Below are 14,324 nucleotides of genomic sequence, written 5' to 3'. Positions count from 1 at the left end.
CCAGCTACTTGGAAGGCTGAGGCGGAAGGATCGCCGGAGCCCAGCAGGTCGAGGCTGCGGTGGCCGGGAGCGGCCACTGCATTCCAGTCTGGGTGGCAGAGTGAGACTCCAACTCAAAAAACAAAACAAAACAAGAAAAACTTCTTTTGGGGGTGGGTGGGGCAGGTATTCACAGGTGCTGACTTCAAGGTGATGGACTGCCGCGGATGGGTGGGTCAGTTACATAGATGAGAAGGGCAGGTGCAGGTACGGTAGCAGAGAGACAGATTCTTTTAGGAGATGTTAATCTCAATGTCCTGTGACTCTCCCAGGATTCTGGGAAAGGATTGTTATCATGTATGATTTAAGGAGGCCAGAGAAACTCCATTTTGGGCTCTGTCCTTTCAGGTACTAATCTCTTCTCAAAAGGCTCCACCCCCTAATACCGTCACTTTAAGAGTTAGGATTTCAACATGGGAATTTGGCGGGAACACAAGCATTTAGACCACAGCAAGGGACTATGGCATTATCATCAAAGGATTGATCAAAATGTAGGAAAAAGATAGTTTGAGCTGGGGATGAGTTGAGGGTTGGTGGCTAGCAGTGGCAGTAACAGCCAGAGAGGAAATGAAATTCTTGCTGGGGAAGAATTGGTGAACCACAGCAGGGCCTGAAGAGTGTTCGAGACAGGGCTAATGCAGAGGTTACAACCTGGAGACCCATGCTGGACCACTAGTTCAGGGAGGAACTGGAAAATCCCACCCATTGGCGTTCGTGTCATTTGTCTTCTACTTCACACAACGTTTTTGAAAACTTGGTTGAATAGACATCTCTATAAGGTACCCAACACAGAGTTAGGCATTCAAAAAATATTTATTTGCTTTAGAGATTCAGGTGACAGAATGGAACCATGGAATGTGTGTTTAACAAACCGTAAGCTAAAACTTGTTGGTAATTTACTATCAGTTACAGTCTGATATAAACTCAGCCCTTCCTTTTTATATGTTTCTGTTCCCTTTAGGAAACCTACTTTTATTTATTTATTTATTTATTTATTTGAGTTGGAGTCTCACTCTGTCGCCCAGACTGGAGGGCAGTGGCCGCTTCTGGCCACCGCAGCCTTGACCCGCTGGGCTCCGGCGATCCTTCCGCCTCAGCCTTCCAAATAGCCGGAATTACAGGCATGCGCTCCCACGCCCGGCTGATTTTTTGATTTATTGTAGAGATGAGGTCTCGCCAAGTTGCCCAGGTGGGTCTCGAACCCACGGGCTCAGGCAATCCACTCACCTCAGCCTCCCAAAGGCGCAGGATTACAGGCTGAGCCACCGAGCCCGGCAGGAAACCTACTTTTAAATGAAACATCCCAAAGTAGGGTCACAAAGACCTTGAAGAACAATCATGTTATTAATTTTAGGGCTTCCTGATGACTGATTTCCTTACTGTCTACTTTCATGTCTCTCTGTCTTGTTTCTTTGTAGTTTTGTGCAATTAAATTTAAAAAAAAACCCTTAGACATTAAAAAGAGGTTGTGATTTCAAAGGCAGCAATAATTCAATAATTAATAATTGAACAGTTCACAAACATCTGCTATGCCAAGCAGTTTGCTTGAGTCCAGGGATACCAAGATGGAACAAAAGAGAGAGAGAGACATGGATTCTTGCCCCAAGGAACCCACAGTTTAATGGTGGAGACGCAGCGTGAACAGATCATCACAGTACAGGATGTGGTAGAGGCTGGGGGAAGCTGTAGAAGCGGGTTATTCCATCCCCCACAGAGAAAGGTACCGAGATATGAAATTGAGTAATAACAGCTGGAAAACAGATCAAACAGGAGGGCCTTTTGCTCAGAATGCAAAGTGGCTACTGGTGTTTGATTTCTAGGTGGCTTTACAGCTGGCCAGAACAAGAAAAACATGGCGTTCTGGAGAAAGAACATCAGGACCAGGATGTCAGGCAGAGACACACCAAGGCGACAGATAATTGAGTGAAGTGAATGTGCTTTGGACCAGTATTCCAAGATGCTGAGATTTTTGTATCCAAGTACCAATGCAGATAACAAGATGATGTTGATGTTAAAATTCCATGGGTTCCTTTGGGCTACCTGGGGAGTTCTGCCCGCAGTTGAGGAGGAAATATTACAAGATTTCGCAAACTCAGGAACACAGAGGATCTCACTTCTGCCTAGAAACCCAAGCTTGAAAACAAGAAAGACAAATCTTGAGAATCCTTAAGTCAAAAAGGCTTGCTCCCGATCTTCCTGAGGGTCTCTGCCATTCAATTCAGAAAGCAGTTGACCAGGCTCCATGACTCAGCCTGTCATCCCAGCACTTTGGGAGGCCAAGGTGAATGGACTGCCTGAACGTGCGGGTTCGAGACCAGTCCAGGCAACTTGGCGAGACCCTGTCTCTACAATAAAAATAAAAAATTAGTCGGGCGTGGTAGTGCACGCCTGCAGTTCTGGCTCCTTGGAAGGCTGAGGCGGAAGGATTGCTAGAGCCCAGCCGGTCGAGGCTGCAGTGGCCAGGAGCGTGCCACTGCACTCCGGCCTGGGCGATGGAATGAGACTCCGACTCAAAAAAAAAAAAAAGCAGTCACTGTTCGAAAGCATCTTGAGAGGAGCAGAAAAGATAAGGATGCTAAATCCCACCTAATTCTGATAGAGAATGGAATTCACCAGTTGGCTCTTTATTACAAGACCAAGCGAGTCCTCCCTCCCAATGGGAAATGTGAGTCGTCCACAGCCTCTGCCCTGGTTGCGTACATTTGTCTGTGTGCTCAAGCAATACAATGATTGTTTAAAACAAACAAACAAATACAAAAAAACCAAGAAAGACCCTTGGAAGACTGAGGTGGCAGGATCACCTGAGCCCAGGTCGAGGCCTGAGCTACAGAGTGAGACTCCAACTCAAAATGAATGAATGAATGAATGAGGAAAACAAGAAAGACCTATGTCTGGTGGCCAGTGATAGCCCACAACTTTGTCTTTTATGTTCTCTGTGTGGGTACCTATAAGGAAAGGGTTTTTGCAGCTGGCCTTGGCAGCCTCCTGCCCTTCCACATGCCTTCCCATCTGCCTCCCACCCCCCCTTTCTTTCTCCCAAACCTGATAGTGGTTTCCTGTGCGGTATCCCTGTTCTTTTAGTCATGTCATAGAAGTCTAGTGAAAGCAGCAACAATAAATAACAAACAAACCCCCACGCATGTGAATTGGTCTTGTCATATATTTCTGTAGAAGTGTTAAAGCCAGGTTTTCAGAGCAGGCTCGCAGCAGTGTCCGGAATGGGCCTCTCACCTCAGTGTTGCTTAGGAGATGTTGTATAAACAGGATTATCAGTTCATTTGCTTATTGTTTTACTGTGTTTCAAAAGTGGGTGGAAGAAACAAAAAGTGGGAGGATGCTCTTGGAAGCACTACAAAACATTCTATAAGACGTTAAGTCACTTTTAATTTTTAAAGAAAAAGAAGGCCAAAAGACATGAGTACATTTTATTCCCCCCCCGCCAATGAAAAAAGGTGAGAGTTTCTGTGTCATGTGAAAATTAACTTAGTCCATCCTTGAAACGATAGCCACTGGCTTGGCAAGCAGAGATGAGGAGCCCTTCCGGGGGTGGGGGGGGGCTCTGATGGTCGCCAGGGTGTGGGAAGGGCCTTGTGGTATTGCTTTCTAATCAACTTCTTACTGCCTTCAAGCATTGTCAGTGTTTTTTCTTCCTGGATGTCAGAGCCACTTCTAATAATTACTGCTTTCAGCTAAACAATAGTAGGCATTCACTTCCGGGGGGGGGGCCTGGGCCATTCATAGGCCACAGCTCGACACTGTCATTCAAATTCAGCATATTCTGGTGGACAGGGCCATTGCACAGTATTAATAGCTTTACCATCTTGCCTATAGTGATTACAGAACTTCTTTAATATCACTGCCAAAATGAAAGAGAAAAACCTACACATCAGAAACACGCTTTTTCTTTTCAATGTGCAGATGATGTAGATAAAGAAGCAGAGTGAATTTTTTTTTTTTTTTTGAGTTGGAGTTTCACTCTGTCACCCAGGCAGGAGTGCAGTGGTAGGCTCATGGCCACCGAAGTCTAAACCTGCTGGGCTCAGGCAGCTCCTTCTGCCTCAGCCTTCCAAGTAGCTGGAACTATAGGCGTGTGCTGCCACACCAGGCTAATTTTTAAAATTTATTGTAGAGACGAGGTCTCGCCAAGTTGCCCAGGCTGGTCTCGAACCCCTGGGCTTAGGCAATCCTCTCGCTCAGCTTCCTAAAGTGCTGAGATTACAGGCTGAGTCATTGCACTCGGGCAGCAGAGTGAATTTTTAAAACGTTTTAAAAATTTTAAACTTTTTCAAAACAAAGTGTTTTTTTAAAATGTGTTATATTTGAATTCATGCCCCAGTGTGATACGCACCATATTTTAGAAAGTACACTGGCATAGGTTTCTCCTACCCTTTCGAAAAGTGTGGTTTGATTCTTGAAGGTTTTTTTTTTTTCTGTAAGGGTAATGATCATTTGAAAATGCTAATTATAGACTGTGTCAATGAGAGCTTGTGTATCTGGAACATAAACTCAGAAAGATTGACACATCTGATGAGAAACAAAAGCCATTTCTGCCCGTTTTGGTCTGTTTGGTATAATAGAATGACCCCTGAGGAAGAAATGAGGGTGTTAAGCTCAGTCTCCCATCCCTTTGCTGGGGAACTTTGGGGAAGATTTCACCCTGGGGCCTCATTACCACACCTAGACAATGCTGGGATAAGTAACTCTCTAAGGTCCAATACCATTCTAATCTTAACACTTAAGACTTTTTCTAAAATACACTTAGTCATTATGGCGTATAAGTAATGATCTGAGTAAGAAACTCCCCCCATTTTTTTTTTTTTTGCATGTTAAAAATAGAGCAGAAGCAAAACAAAAATAAATCTTAAACTGTATATCCCAGCCCAATTACTCTGTCCTGCATGGAAATAAAGATAGGATAAAGAATATGAGGCCGGGCTCGGTGGCTCAGCCTGTAATCCCAGCACTTTGGGAGGCCGAGGCGAGTGGTTTGCCTGAGCCCGCGGGTTCAAGACCTGCCTGGGCAACTTGGCGAGACCTCATCTCTACAATAAATCAAAAATTAGCCAGGCATGGTAGCGCACGCCTGTAGTTCCAGCTACTTGGAAGGCTGAGGCGGAAGGATCGCCTGAGTCCTGTAGGCCGAGGCTGCAGTGGCCATGAGCATGGCCCTGCATTTCAGCCTGGGCGATAGAATGAGACTCTGACTCAAAAAAAAAAAAAAAAAAAAAAAGGAATGTGAAAGAAGGTTTAGCCTGTTTAGAAAGGATCATTTTTGCTTTTGTTTGTTTTTGAGTGGGGGATCTCACTCTGTCACCCAGGATGGAGAGCAGTGGCACAATCACGGGTCACTGCAGCCTCAGTCTCCTGGACTCAGGCAATCGTTCTCCTCAGCCTCCCAAGTAGTGGGGAATACAGGCATGCGCCACCGGGCCCAGCTAATTTTTTTTTTAAATTGTAGAGATGAGGTCTTGCCATGTTTACCCATGCTGGTCACGAACTCCTGGGCTCAAGCCATCCTCTCATGTTGGGCTCCCAAAGTGCTGGGATTAAGGCTGAGCCACTGTGCCCGGCCCAAAAGGATCTTCTAAGAAAACAAAAACCAAACAGGTTCTCAGATCAGAGGACTTCAAGAAAGCACACTTTGGGCCACAAAAATGTGTCTGGAAGGGTCAGAATCAGGAGAAAGGATATGAAGAATCACAGTAGGACTCCAAACAGGGCAGGGTAGGAACGTAGAAATTGGACCAGATGGTTAAACATGAAATCAGAAGCCGGGCTCGGTGGCTCAGCCTGTAATCCTGCACCTTTGGGAGGCTGAGGTGAGTGGATTGTCTGAGCCTGCGGGTTCGAGACCCGCCTGGGCAGCGAGACCTTATCTCTACAATAAATCAAAAAATCAGCCGGGCGTGGTAGCGCATGCCTGTAATTCTGGCTACTTGGAAGGCTGAGGCGGAAGGATCGCTGGAGCCCAGCAGCTCGAGGCTGCGGTGGCCGGGAGCAGCCGCTGCACTCCAGTCTGGGAAACCGAGTGAGACTCCAACTCAAAAAAAAAAAAGAAATCAGAGACAGCCTCATTAGCAATCAGTCTGCCTTGAGGGAGTTTTAGGATGAGGGTAGGGATGACCAAGGAGTATGAAGGGAAATACACATTTTCATGTACACTGGCCTTAGGGAGAAGCCCAGAGAGAACTCCTGCCCCTTATTCGTGATGGACATAAGCAAATGATTAAAAGAAATTGGCAAGGTAGGGGTTTTCAAATGACGTTTTTATTCTTTTTCGTTAGAGTATAAATTAAATATGGATACATCCTTGGGATAAGTCCCAGTTTTTATGAAAGACTGCAAAACTCAACTAAAATAAACAAAGAAGTAGGTCAAAAGTCACTAGGAAAGCATGTCTGTTGCTTTCAGTAGGGCTTTCTGGAGTGTTGTCCACGGAATTGAAAAATGACTTTTTAGATCCAATTGGGTGTTGCTTTTCAGAAGTCTTAGAGCAGCGGTGTTCACAGTGTGGTTCGGGAACACCTGAGGGTCTCCAGACTCTTCCAGGGGTCTGGGAGATCAAAACTTTTCATAACGACACTAAGATGTTACTTGCCTCTTTTACTCCCCTTCTCTCATGAGAATACAGTAGAGTTTCCCAGAGACTACATAAACTGCAGTATTGCAAAAGACTGAATGCAGAAGCAGATGGAAGATTCCAGATGTCTTCTATTAAGCCAGACATGGAAAGCAGTTTCAAAAATATAAAACAATGCTACTCATCTCACTGCTTTGTTTTGTATTTGAAAAATCATTTTTAAAAGATGTTATTTATGTTAAAATGTTCATTCTTATTAAATGAAGAGTATTGTAAAAATTTTGGTTGTTATATCTAATACATAAATACTAATAGTTATCATCTATGGAAGCAAAAGCTCTTGGGGGAGGGAGAGGGGAGGCCCTTGAACAATGTTAAATGTGGAAAGGATCGTTTTTTTGTTTTTTGTTTTGAGTTGAAATCTCATTCTTGTTACCCAGACTGGAGTGCAGTGGCATGCTCATGGCCACCCCAGCATTGACCTGCTGGGTTCCAGCAATCCTTCCGCCTCAGCCTTCCAAGTAGCTGGAACTACAGGCGCACGCCACCATGCCTGGCTAATTTGATTTTTATTGTAGAGACGAGGTCTCACCAAGTTGCCCGGACTGGTCTTGAACCTATGGACTCAGGCAGTCCTCTCACCTCGGCCTCCCAAAGTGTTGGGGATTATAGGCATGAGCCACTGCACCCGGTCAGGATCTTGAGACCAAAAAATTTGAGAACGGTCTTATAGGGTAAAAGATTCCTCTGGACCTTCTTTTTGTTTTGAGTGGGAGTCTCACTCCGTCACCCAGGCTGGAGTGCAGTGGCACACTCACAGCCACCCCAGCGTCGACCTGCTGGGCTCCGGTGAGCCTTCCACCTCAACCTTCCAAGTAGCTGGAACGATAGGCATGTGCTACCATGCCCGGCTTATTTATTAATTTCTTTTTTGATTTATTATAGAGACGAGTTCTCATCAAGTTGCCCAGGCTGGTCTCGAACCCCTGAGCTCAGTCAATCCTCTCGCCCTGGCCTCCCAAAGTGCTGGGATTACAGGCTTGAGCCACCATGCCCGGCCTTCTGGACCTTCTTAAACTGTGGCTGCAACAGTTGTATGTACTGAGGAGTATTCTACAAGGGTTGACAATGATGCTTGCTGGGGTGGCCTTTTCATAGTTACCTGTGAAACACTTTAGCAGGATTTCTCACAACGGACCAAGCAGGCAAGGCTGTTACTGTTCTTTCCATTTTATAGGCAGGAAAAGCGAGGAGTAGAAAAAGTTAAGTGATTTACCAGTGCTCGTAGAGATAGTTAAGTTGAGCTGGAATCATTTGGTACTTAGGAATCCCAGTTCCAACTGTTTCTATTTCATTTCGCTGACTGAGCTGAGTGCATTGCTCCAAGGATGAATCATCAATCAGCTTGCAGTTTTTGAGTTGACCACAGTATAAACTGGCAATCCCCGCCTTCTTGGGAAGAACAAAATAGGGCGGACCAGTTTAATATTCTCTGTGACAAAATACATAGCAAGTACTACCAGTACCCTGAACAATATCCATACCTTTGAAATTCACTGACCAGGTGTCAAAATTAACACAGAAAAAATGAGGTAGTCTGTTCCTGGAGAAAGTGTAACAAAACAAAGCCCTGATTTTTAGGAGGACATTCTAGCAAGATGAAAAAAGTATTCCAGGAAAGCCCTTGAGGTTCTGTGCAGTGCAAATTTGCTAGTGATGTGAGTGTCCATGAAAAAAGGGCAACATGATGATTTTGTGGTGTGTGGGACAGAGCGTGACACTTGTCTAGCATGCTAAGAAGTGATTCTTTACAGAGCAACACAGGCAGCTACTTGTAAAGATTGGCATCCAGTTCTGTCCTTATAGTTGTAAAAGGTGAGAAATGTGGGAGTTTCCAAAGCAAGGCTGTGATGTGTTTTAGCACAAAGAATTCTGGCGGAAGAGTAAGAAGGAAGAAGCTTGGAACAATCGCTCGCCAGGAAGTCAGGTGGTGGGTATTGGTAGTTGCCTGTGGTATCAACTGTGTGTTTCTTTGATTTCAGCACCATGTGTTGGCTTGAATCTTTTGGAAATATAAAAATATTTCTGCTCTCCATTGCATCTAGCAGATGTTGCTTTGTGTTTTTGAACCCAAGTTGCTGAACGAACATGGTATCTCATATTACATATTCCTAAAAACTGAAAAAGAGGAAACCAGTTAACTGGCCTCTTACCAAAACAGTTTTAAGAAGCTCCAGAGTTGTAAGCCATTGCCCGTCTGAAGTACAAGAGGATATTCTAAGAAGAAAAGAAGTGACATGGCATGTTTATTGATGTAAATGGAAAGAATGTTTGCCTACATTTTTAGACAAAATAAAAAATACATGGCAGGTTGACTAGGGAGGGTAGTCTGTTACTGAAAGTTGTCTCCTTCCCACTCATCTTTTAATATTTAAAAAGGAAAATGTTATCTTGCAGTAACTCACCAGTGATTTTTTTTTTTTTGAGCTGGAGTCTCACTCTGTCACCCAGACTGGAGTGCAGTGGCCGCTCCCGGCCACCGCAGCCTCGACCTGCTGGGCTCCAGCGATCCTTCCACCTCAGCCTTCCAAGTAGCGGGAATTACAGGCGTGCACTACCACGCCTGGCTGATTTTTTGATTTATTGTAGAGGTGAGGTCTCGCTGCCCAGGCGGGTCTCGAACCCGCGGGCTCAGGCAATCCACTCACCTCAGCCTCCCAAAGGCGCGGGATGACAGGCTGAGCCACCGAGCCCGGCTGATTTTTTTTTTTTTTTTTAAAGAAAAAGAGATAAAATTCCTCCCTTCCGTGACTCAGTATTTTCAGGTTATCACAAACCTATTCAACTTCTGAATGTTATTTAAGTCAAAATATTGAGTCAATTCATCAGCACTTAGCTATTAGATTTTTGCTTTATGCCTGTTTTAAAAGCAGGGCTTGATATAGAAGGTATAGTTATGTAACAATGGTGTTACTCAATACTCTTGCATTTTTCTGCACATGCTATCTTAATGGAAATTTACTGGAAAATTCTTGCCAGAATAAACACATTCCTTCAGGACTGAAAGGCTTAATGGACTTCTAGTTCAACTGTACCTCTTTCCTGTGAGCAGATAAGCCAAATTGTTTGGCATTAGTCATTATACTTCACACAACTCACAGCACTTACTGTGGGCTCCCATGGGGGCTAAAGGTTGTAGAAGACAGGAATAAGGTGGCCAATCTTACACTATAGCAAGAGAGAAAATAAAAGCAAGGGTGGGGCATCTATATATTTGACATGAAATAAACAAAAAAATGGGTCTGGCAGACATCTGTAAATTGGCTTTGTCTCTCCTGATAGGGCCGGATAAAGGAATATGAACCATATAGATCAGTTGAGCAGCTGATCCCAGAAATAAAAAAAAAACCTATATATTTGTTTTTCATTTTTAAGAGAGGAATAACTCTCATCTACATTTTAATTTAAGAATCTGGAGCGAAAATACAATGTTCTTTACAATGAAAATACTGGGTATGTAGTGACCATTGGGGCAGAGCCAGGGGTGAGATACAGAAATGTAAACAGGACGACTGAGGTTAGGGAGAGAGGAAGTACCCCTTGACTTGACTTAAGGGATGGGGGAGGCGAACAGTGAACAATGGGGCCTTGAGGAAGGAGATTCACAAACGTGTCTAGACCTACTCCCGTTGGCTGTGGTTCTAATCGTCACCTTTCACCACCCCAAGGTTGCTCCTGGGAAGAGATTATAGTGACTGTTTATTCAATCATGCAACCAGAATTAACAAAGAGTGTAAACCGGGCTCAGCCTGTAATCCCAGCGCTTTGGGAGGCTGAGGTGAGTGAATTGCCTGTTCGAGACCCACCTGGGCAACTTGGCGAGACCTCATCTCTACAATAAATCAAAAATTAGCCGGGCGTGGTAGCTCATGCCTGTAGTTCCAGCTACTCGGAAGGCTGAGGCGGAAGGATCGCCGGGGCCCAGCAGGTCGAGGCTGCGGTGGCCGGGAGCGGCCACTGCGCTCCAGTCTGGGCGACAGAGTGAAACTCCAACTCAAAACAAACAAACAAACAAAAACAAACAAAAAACGTGTGTAATCAAGGCAGAGGGAACCATCTCTAAAGGAATAAGACAGGCCTCTTGGCATATTAGGACTAAGTACTCAGTTGTACTGTATTTGCAGCAATAGGCAATTAAGTTCTTTGATGTTTTGTAACAGACTAGGTGGAATTAAGCAGCTGTAGAGATTTGCTCAGAGTTTAGTGACCTCTCCCTTATGTACTATTAAAGTCCTTCTATTTTAAATAATTATGGGAAAGGCCATTTTAAATGTGAGAATGTTCACACACTATGAAGGAATTTTATTTTATTGTATTTTTATTTGCAATATGTACAAGAAGTAAAACGAATCTAGCAAAGTACTACTTCCTAGAAGTCGTTTTTGGGAGATAGAGAGCAATTTGAAATTAAAATGTCAAAACAGTTATTCAATTATTGTCCCCACTCCAATTGCATTTTTAAAAAATTATTGCTGGCTGGGCACGGTGGCTCAGCCTATAATCCCAACATTTTGGGAGGCCGAGGCGAGAAGTTTGCCTGAGCCCATGGGTTCGAGACCAGCCTGGGCAACTTGTAAGACCTCATCTCTACAATAAATAAAAAAATAAGCTGGGCATGGTGGCATGCCAAGAGTGAGGCTCCAACTAAAAAAACATATATATATAAGTATAGTACCATAGTTGAAATATGTCTTCTTTTAAATAATTAGGCCAGGTTTTGCCTATAAATAACAATAAAACATTTAATATTTTTATTATATGGGTTTTTATGATAAGTTCTCTCTTCTTTTTTTGAGTTGGAGTCTCGCTCTGTCACCCAGACTGGAGTGCAGTGGCCGCTCCCGGCCACCACAGCCTCGACCTGCTGGGCTCCGGCTATCCTTCCGCCTCAGCCTTCCGAGTAGCCGGAATTACAGGCGCGCGCTACCACGCCCGGCTGATTTTTTGATTTATTGTAGAGATGAGGTCTCGCTGCCCAGGTGGGTCGCGAACCTATGATAAGTTCTCTTAATTCAGTTTTAGAAGTAGATGAAATGTGAGTTTTAGCAAAATATATTTTACTGGAAGTGATAAAAATACTCTCATTTCTTCTATTTATTTTCTTCATAGATAATATCTGAGAGAGAAATGTTTGAATTCTAAGCTGTTTAAATTGCCAATAAATGAGTTTTGAATCACATCTTAGAACTGTTAATACATACAATTGTTAATACATACAAGACATGGGTACATTGGTAAGTAAAGATTAGAAATTGCGTTCTGCAGTAGAGTATAACAGCAAACTTAAATCATCTTTCTCTTTATATTTCAGTTCCCAAAATAAAATCAAAATTCAAATAATACCTCATTCACTGGTTGCAGATATTTACTATATAAAAGTGGATTAAGTTTGGCTTATAAACAGAAATGATAAATATAAAATATTGTATAAGATTCACTCCCAATTAATACTCTATTGATTCAGCCTGTTGCTTTCTAAAATCAAAGCTTCAGGTTTTAATGAGTATTATGGCTGGGTATCATGACTCACATCTGTAATCCCAATGCTTTGGGAGGCCGAGGCAGGAGGATCACTTGAGGCTAGGAGTTTGAGACTGGCCTGGGCAATATAGTGAGACCCCGTCTGTAAAAATAAAGAAATAAATAAGTAGATTAGCCGGGCTTGGTGGCACAGGCCTGTAGTCCCAGCTCCTTGGGGGAGCTGAGGCAGAAGGATCACTTTAGCCCAGGAGGTCGAGGTTACAGTGAGCTAGGATCACATTCCAGCTGCATTCCAGCCTGGTTCACAGAGTGAGACACTGTCTCTAATGAAAAAAAATTAAAAAAAGAAAAAAGAGTCTTGATATAAGTCAAACATAAATGGAAAAAAAATTCGCCATGTTGTGATTTGGTCTTGACCGTACTTTTCTGTAGAGTATGAACGTGTTCACTCTAGGAGCATCTTATAATCAGTAGCACCCCGAGGTAGACAGTTTCGAAATAAGTCTCTCTTTGGTTTTGTTAAGGAGAACTAAATGAAATTTCAGATGATCCAACTCAATACTATGATATTTTAGAACTTGTGCTACTTCCTCATGTGCTAACATGAACCACATTTTCTTTTGCATTCGTAGCCGCAGATATGGCCACTACACTATGACCCAGGAAAGCACCACCAGAATTCCGGAAAAACCTCCTTATGATCGGTCAAGTTCCCAGGATTCTATGGATGAACACTCTATGGAGCCCTATTGGACAGAACTGGAAGACATCAAGAAATCTAGTGAAAACAGACAAGAAGATCAAGAGATGGTGGTTGTCAGAGAGCCCGATGGTAATAACAAAATAATAAACCTTGTGTTGTTTGCCTATGTATGTGTGGGAAATGAATGCGTGAAAAGGAGAAGAGAAAAAATATTAAAGCTAGGATAGCCATAAAAAAGACTTTGCTCACTGCCTTTCCACTTGGAAATTTTTTGTGTCAGATGTGTGGAAGTTGCCAGATACAGATGGCATGAGTTAAATTCACTTGCTTGCAGGTATGGCTGAAATCTTGGCTAAGCTTACTGTATCATAGACTGTTAGAGTTAAACTTTATCTTTGTAACTATCTAAACTCCCTTTAAATTCTTTCTGTAATATGCTGACCAGTTGGTCATTTGGTCTCCAGTAAGTGCAGATGGTGGTGGAAAGAACATTACCGTGCAGTGATACTATTTTTCCAGTGGTCAGTTGGCTTCACCTGTTTTGATCTTTATGTTTTTAAGTTGCAATCTGCCATCCCACAACTTTGGCTCATTTGCTGTTGTCCTGTTTTTGGGAAGAACTGCACAAGTCTCTTCTATTTTTTTTCTCATCATAGTCATTCCTGTATTTGAGGGTAGTTAGCTTGTTCCTAGCCAGGAGCTTTCTGGAAGGGAAAATTCACATAAACCAACCTCTGTGGGTGGTTTTCATTCTAGTTGTGGTTCTGGCCATTTTATCGTTTAACATCAAGTACTCCTGATTAAATGCAGTGAATTCCCCATGTCCTGCCAACTAATCTAAGGATTTAGATTTGGACAGAAGATGATGATATTAGCACATTTAGCTTTCATATTTGCTTCTTTCTTGCATTTGGTCCATAATTTCTGTCAAGTCTATTTCTAGCCATGTTTCACACACTCTTCACTGTTATACTTGATATTCTGGAAGAAACATATACAACTTAAAAAAAAAAATTTCTACTGTTTATTTTAATCTCTTAAATTCAAGTAGTAAGCAAGTTTTCAGTGTCCAGTTCTGTTGTCAGTTATATTAGCTTTCTTTCTGTGTCTTATGCCATCTATACATTTGTCAGTATGTTTTGTGTTTAAGTTGATACATAAATGCAAAATGTGAGAGCCGCAGTTAGTGCCTTTAAGAGAAAAATAAATAAGGAACCAAATAATTCGATGATTGTAGTTTTATTTTCTAAATCTAAAAAATATCAAACTATTTTTAAAACCTCAATTTTCTTTTAAAATTATTATAGTAGGTTTTTCAAGCAATGTTGTAGCAACGAGAAAAACTCTATTTATATAGATTTTGTTTTTTAACTTGAGCCTAAGTCATTTAGTTAAAAAGTCATTCTGAGCTGGGCTCGGTGGCTCAGCCTGTAATCCCGCACCTTTGGGAGGCTGAGGTGA

At 42.8% G+C, this 14,324-nt stretch overlaps 1 protein-coding gene across 2 annotated transcripts in view; it reads left to right on the top strand.

Moving 5' to 3' along the window:
• ARHGAP18 (Rho GTPase activating protein 18) overlaps positions 1-14,324 on the top strand; it is a 156,191-nt gene that overhangs the window by 75,095 nt on the left and 66,772 nt on the right. For both annotated transcript variants that reach the window (XM_008072098.2, XM_021705956.1), the window contains exon 2: positions 12,793-12,992. In XM_008072098.2, the coding sequence (XP_008070289.1) occupies positions 12,793-12,992 (200 nt within the window). The remainder of the gene's footprint in view (positions 1-12,792; positions 12,993-14,324) is intronic.

Source organism: Carlito syrichta, unplaced genomic scaffold, assembly GCF_000164805.1.
Source record: "Carlito syrichta isolate Samal-C Ts95f unplaced genomic scaffold, Tarsius_syrichta-2.0.1 Scaffold314849, whole genome shotgun sequence".
Taxonomy (NCBI): Eukaryota; Metazoa; Chordata; class Mammalia; order Primates; family Tarsiidae; genus Carlito; species Carlito syrichta.
This window is presented reverse-complemented; position numbering and strand designations above follow the sequence as displayed.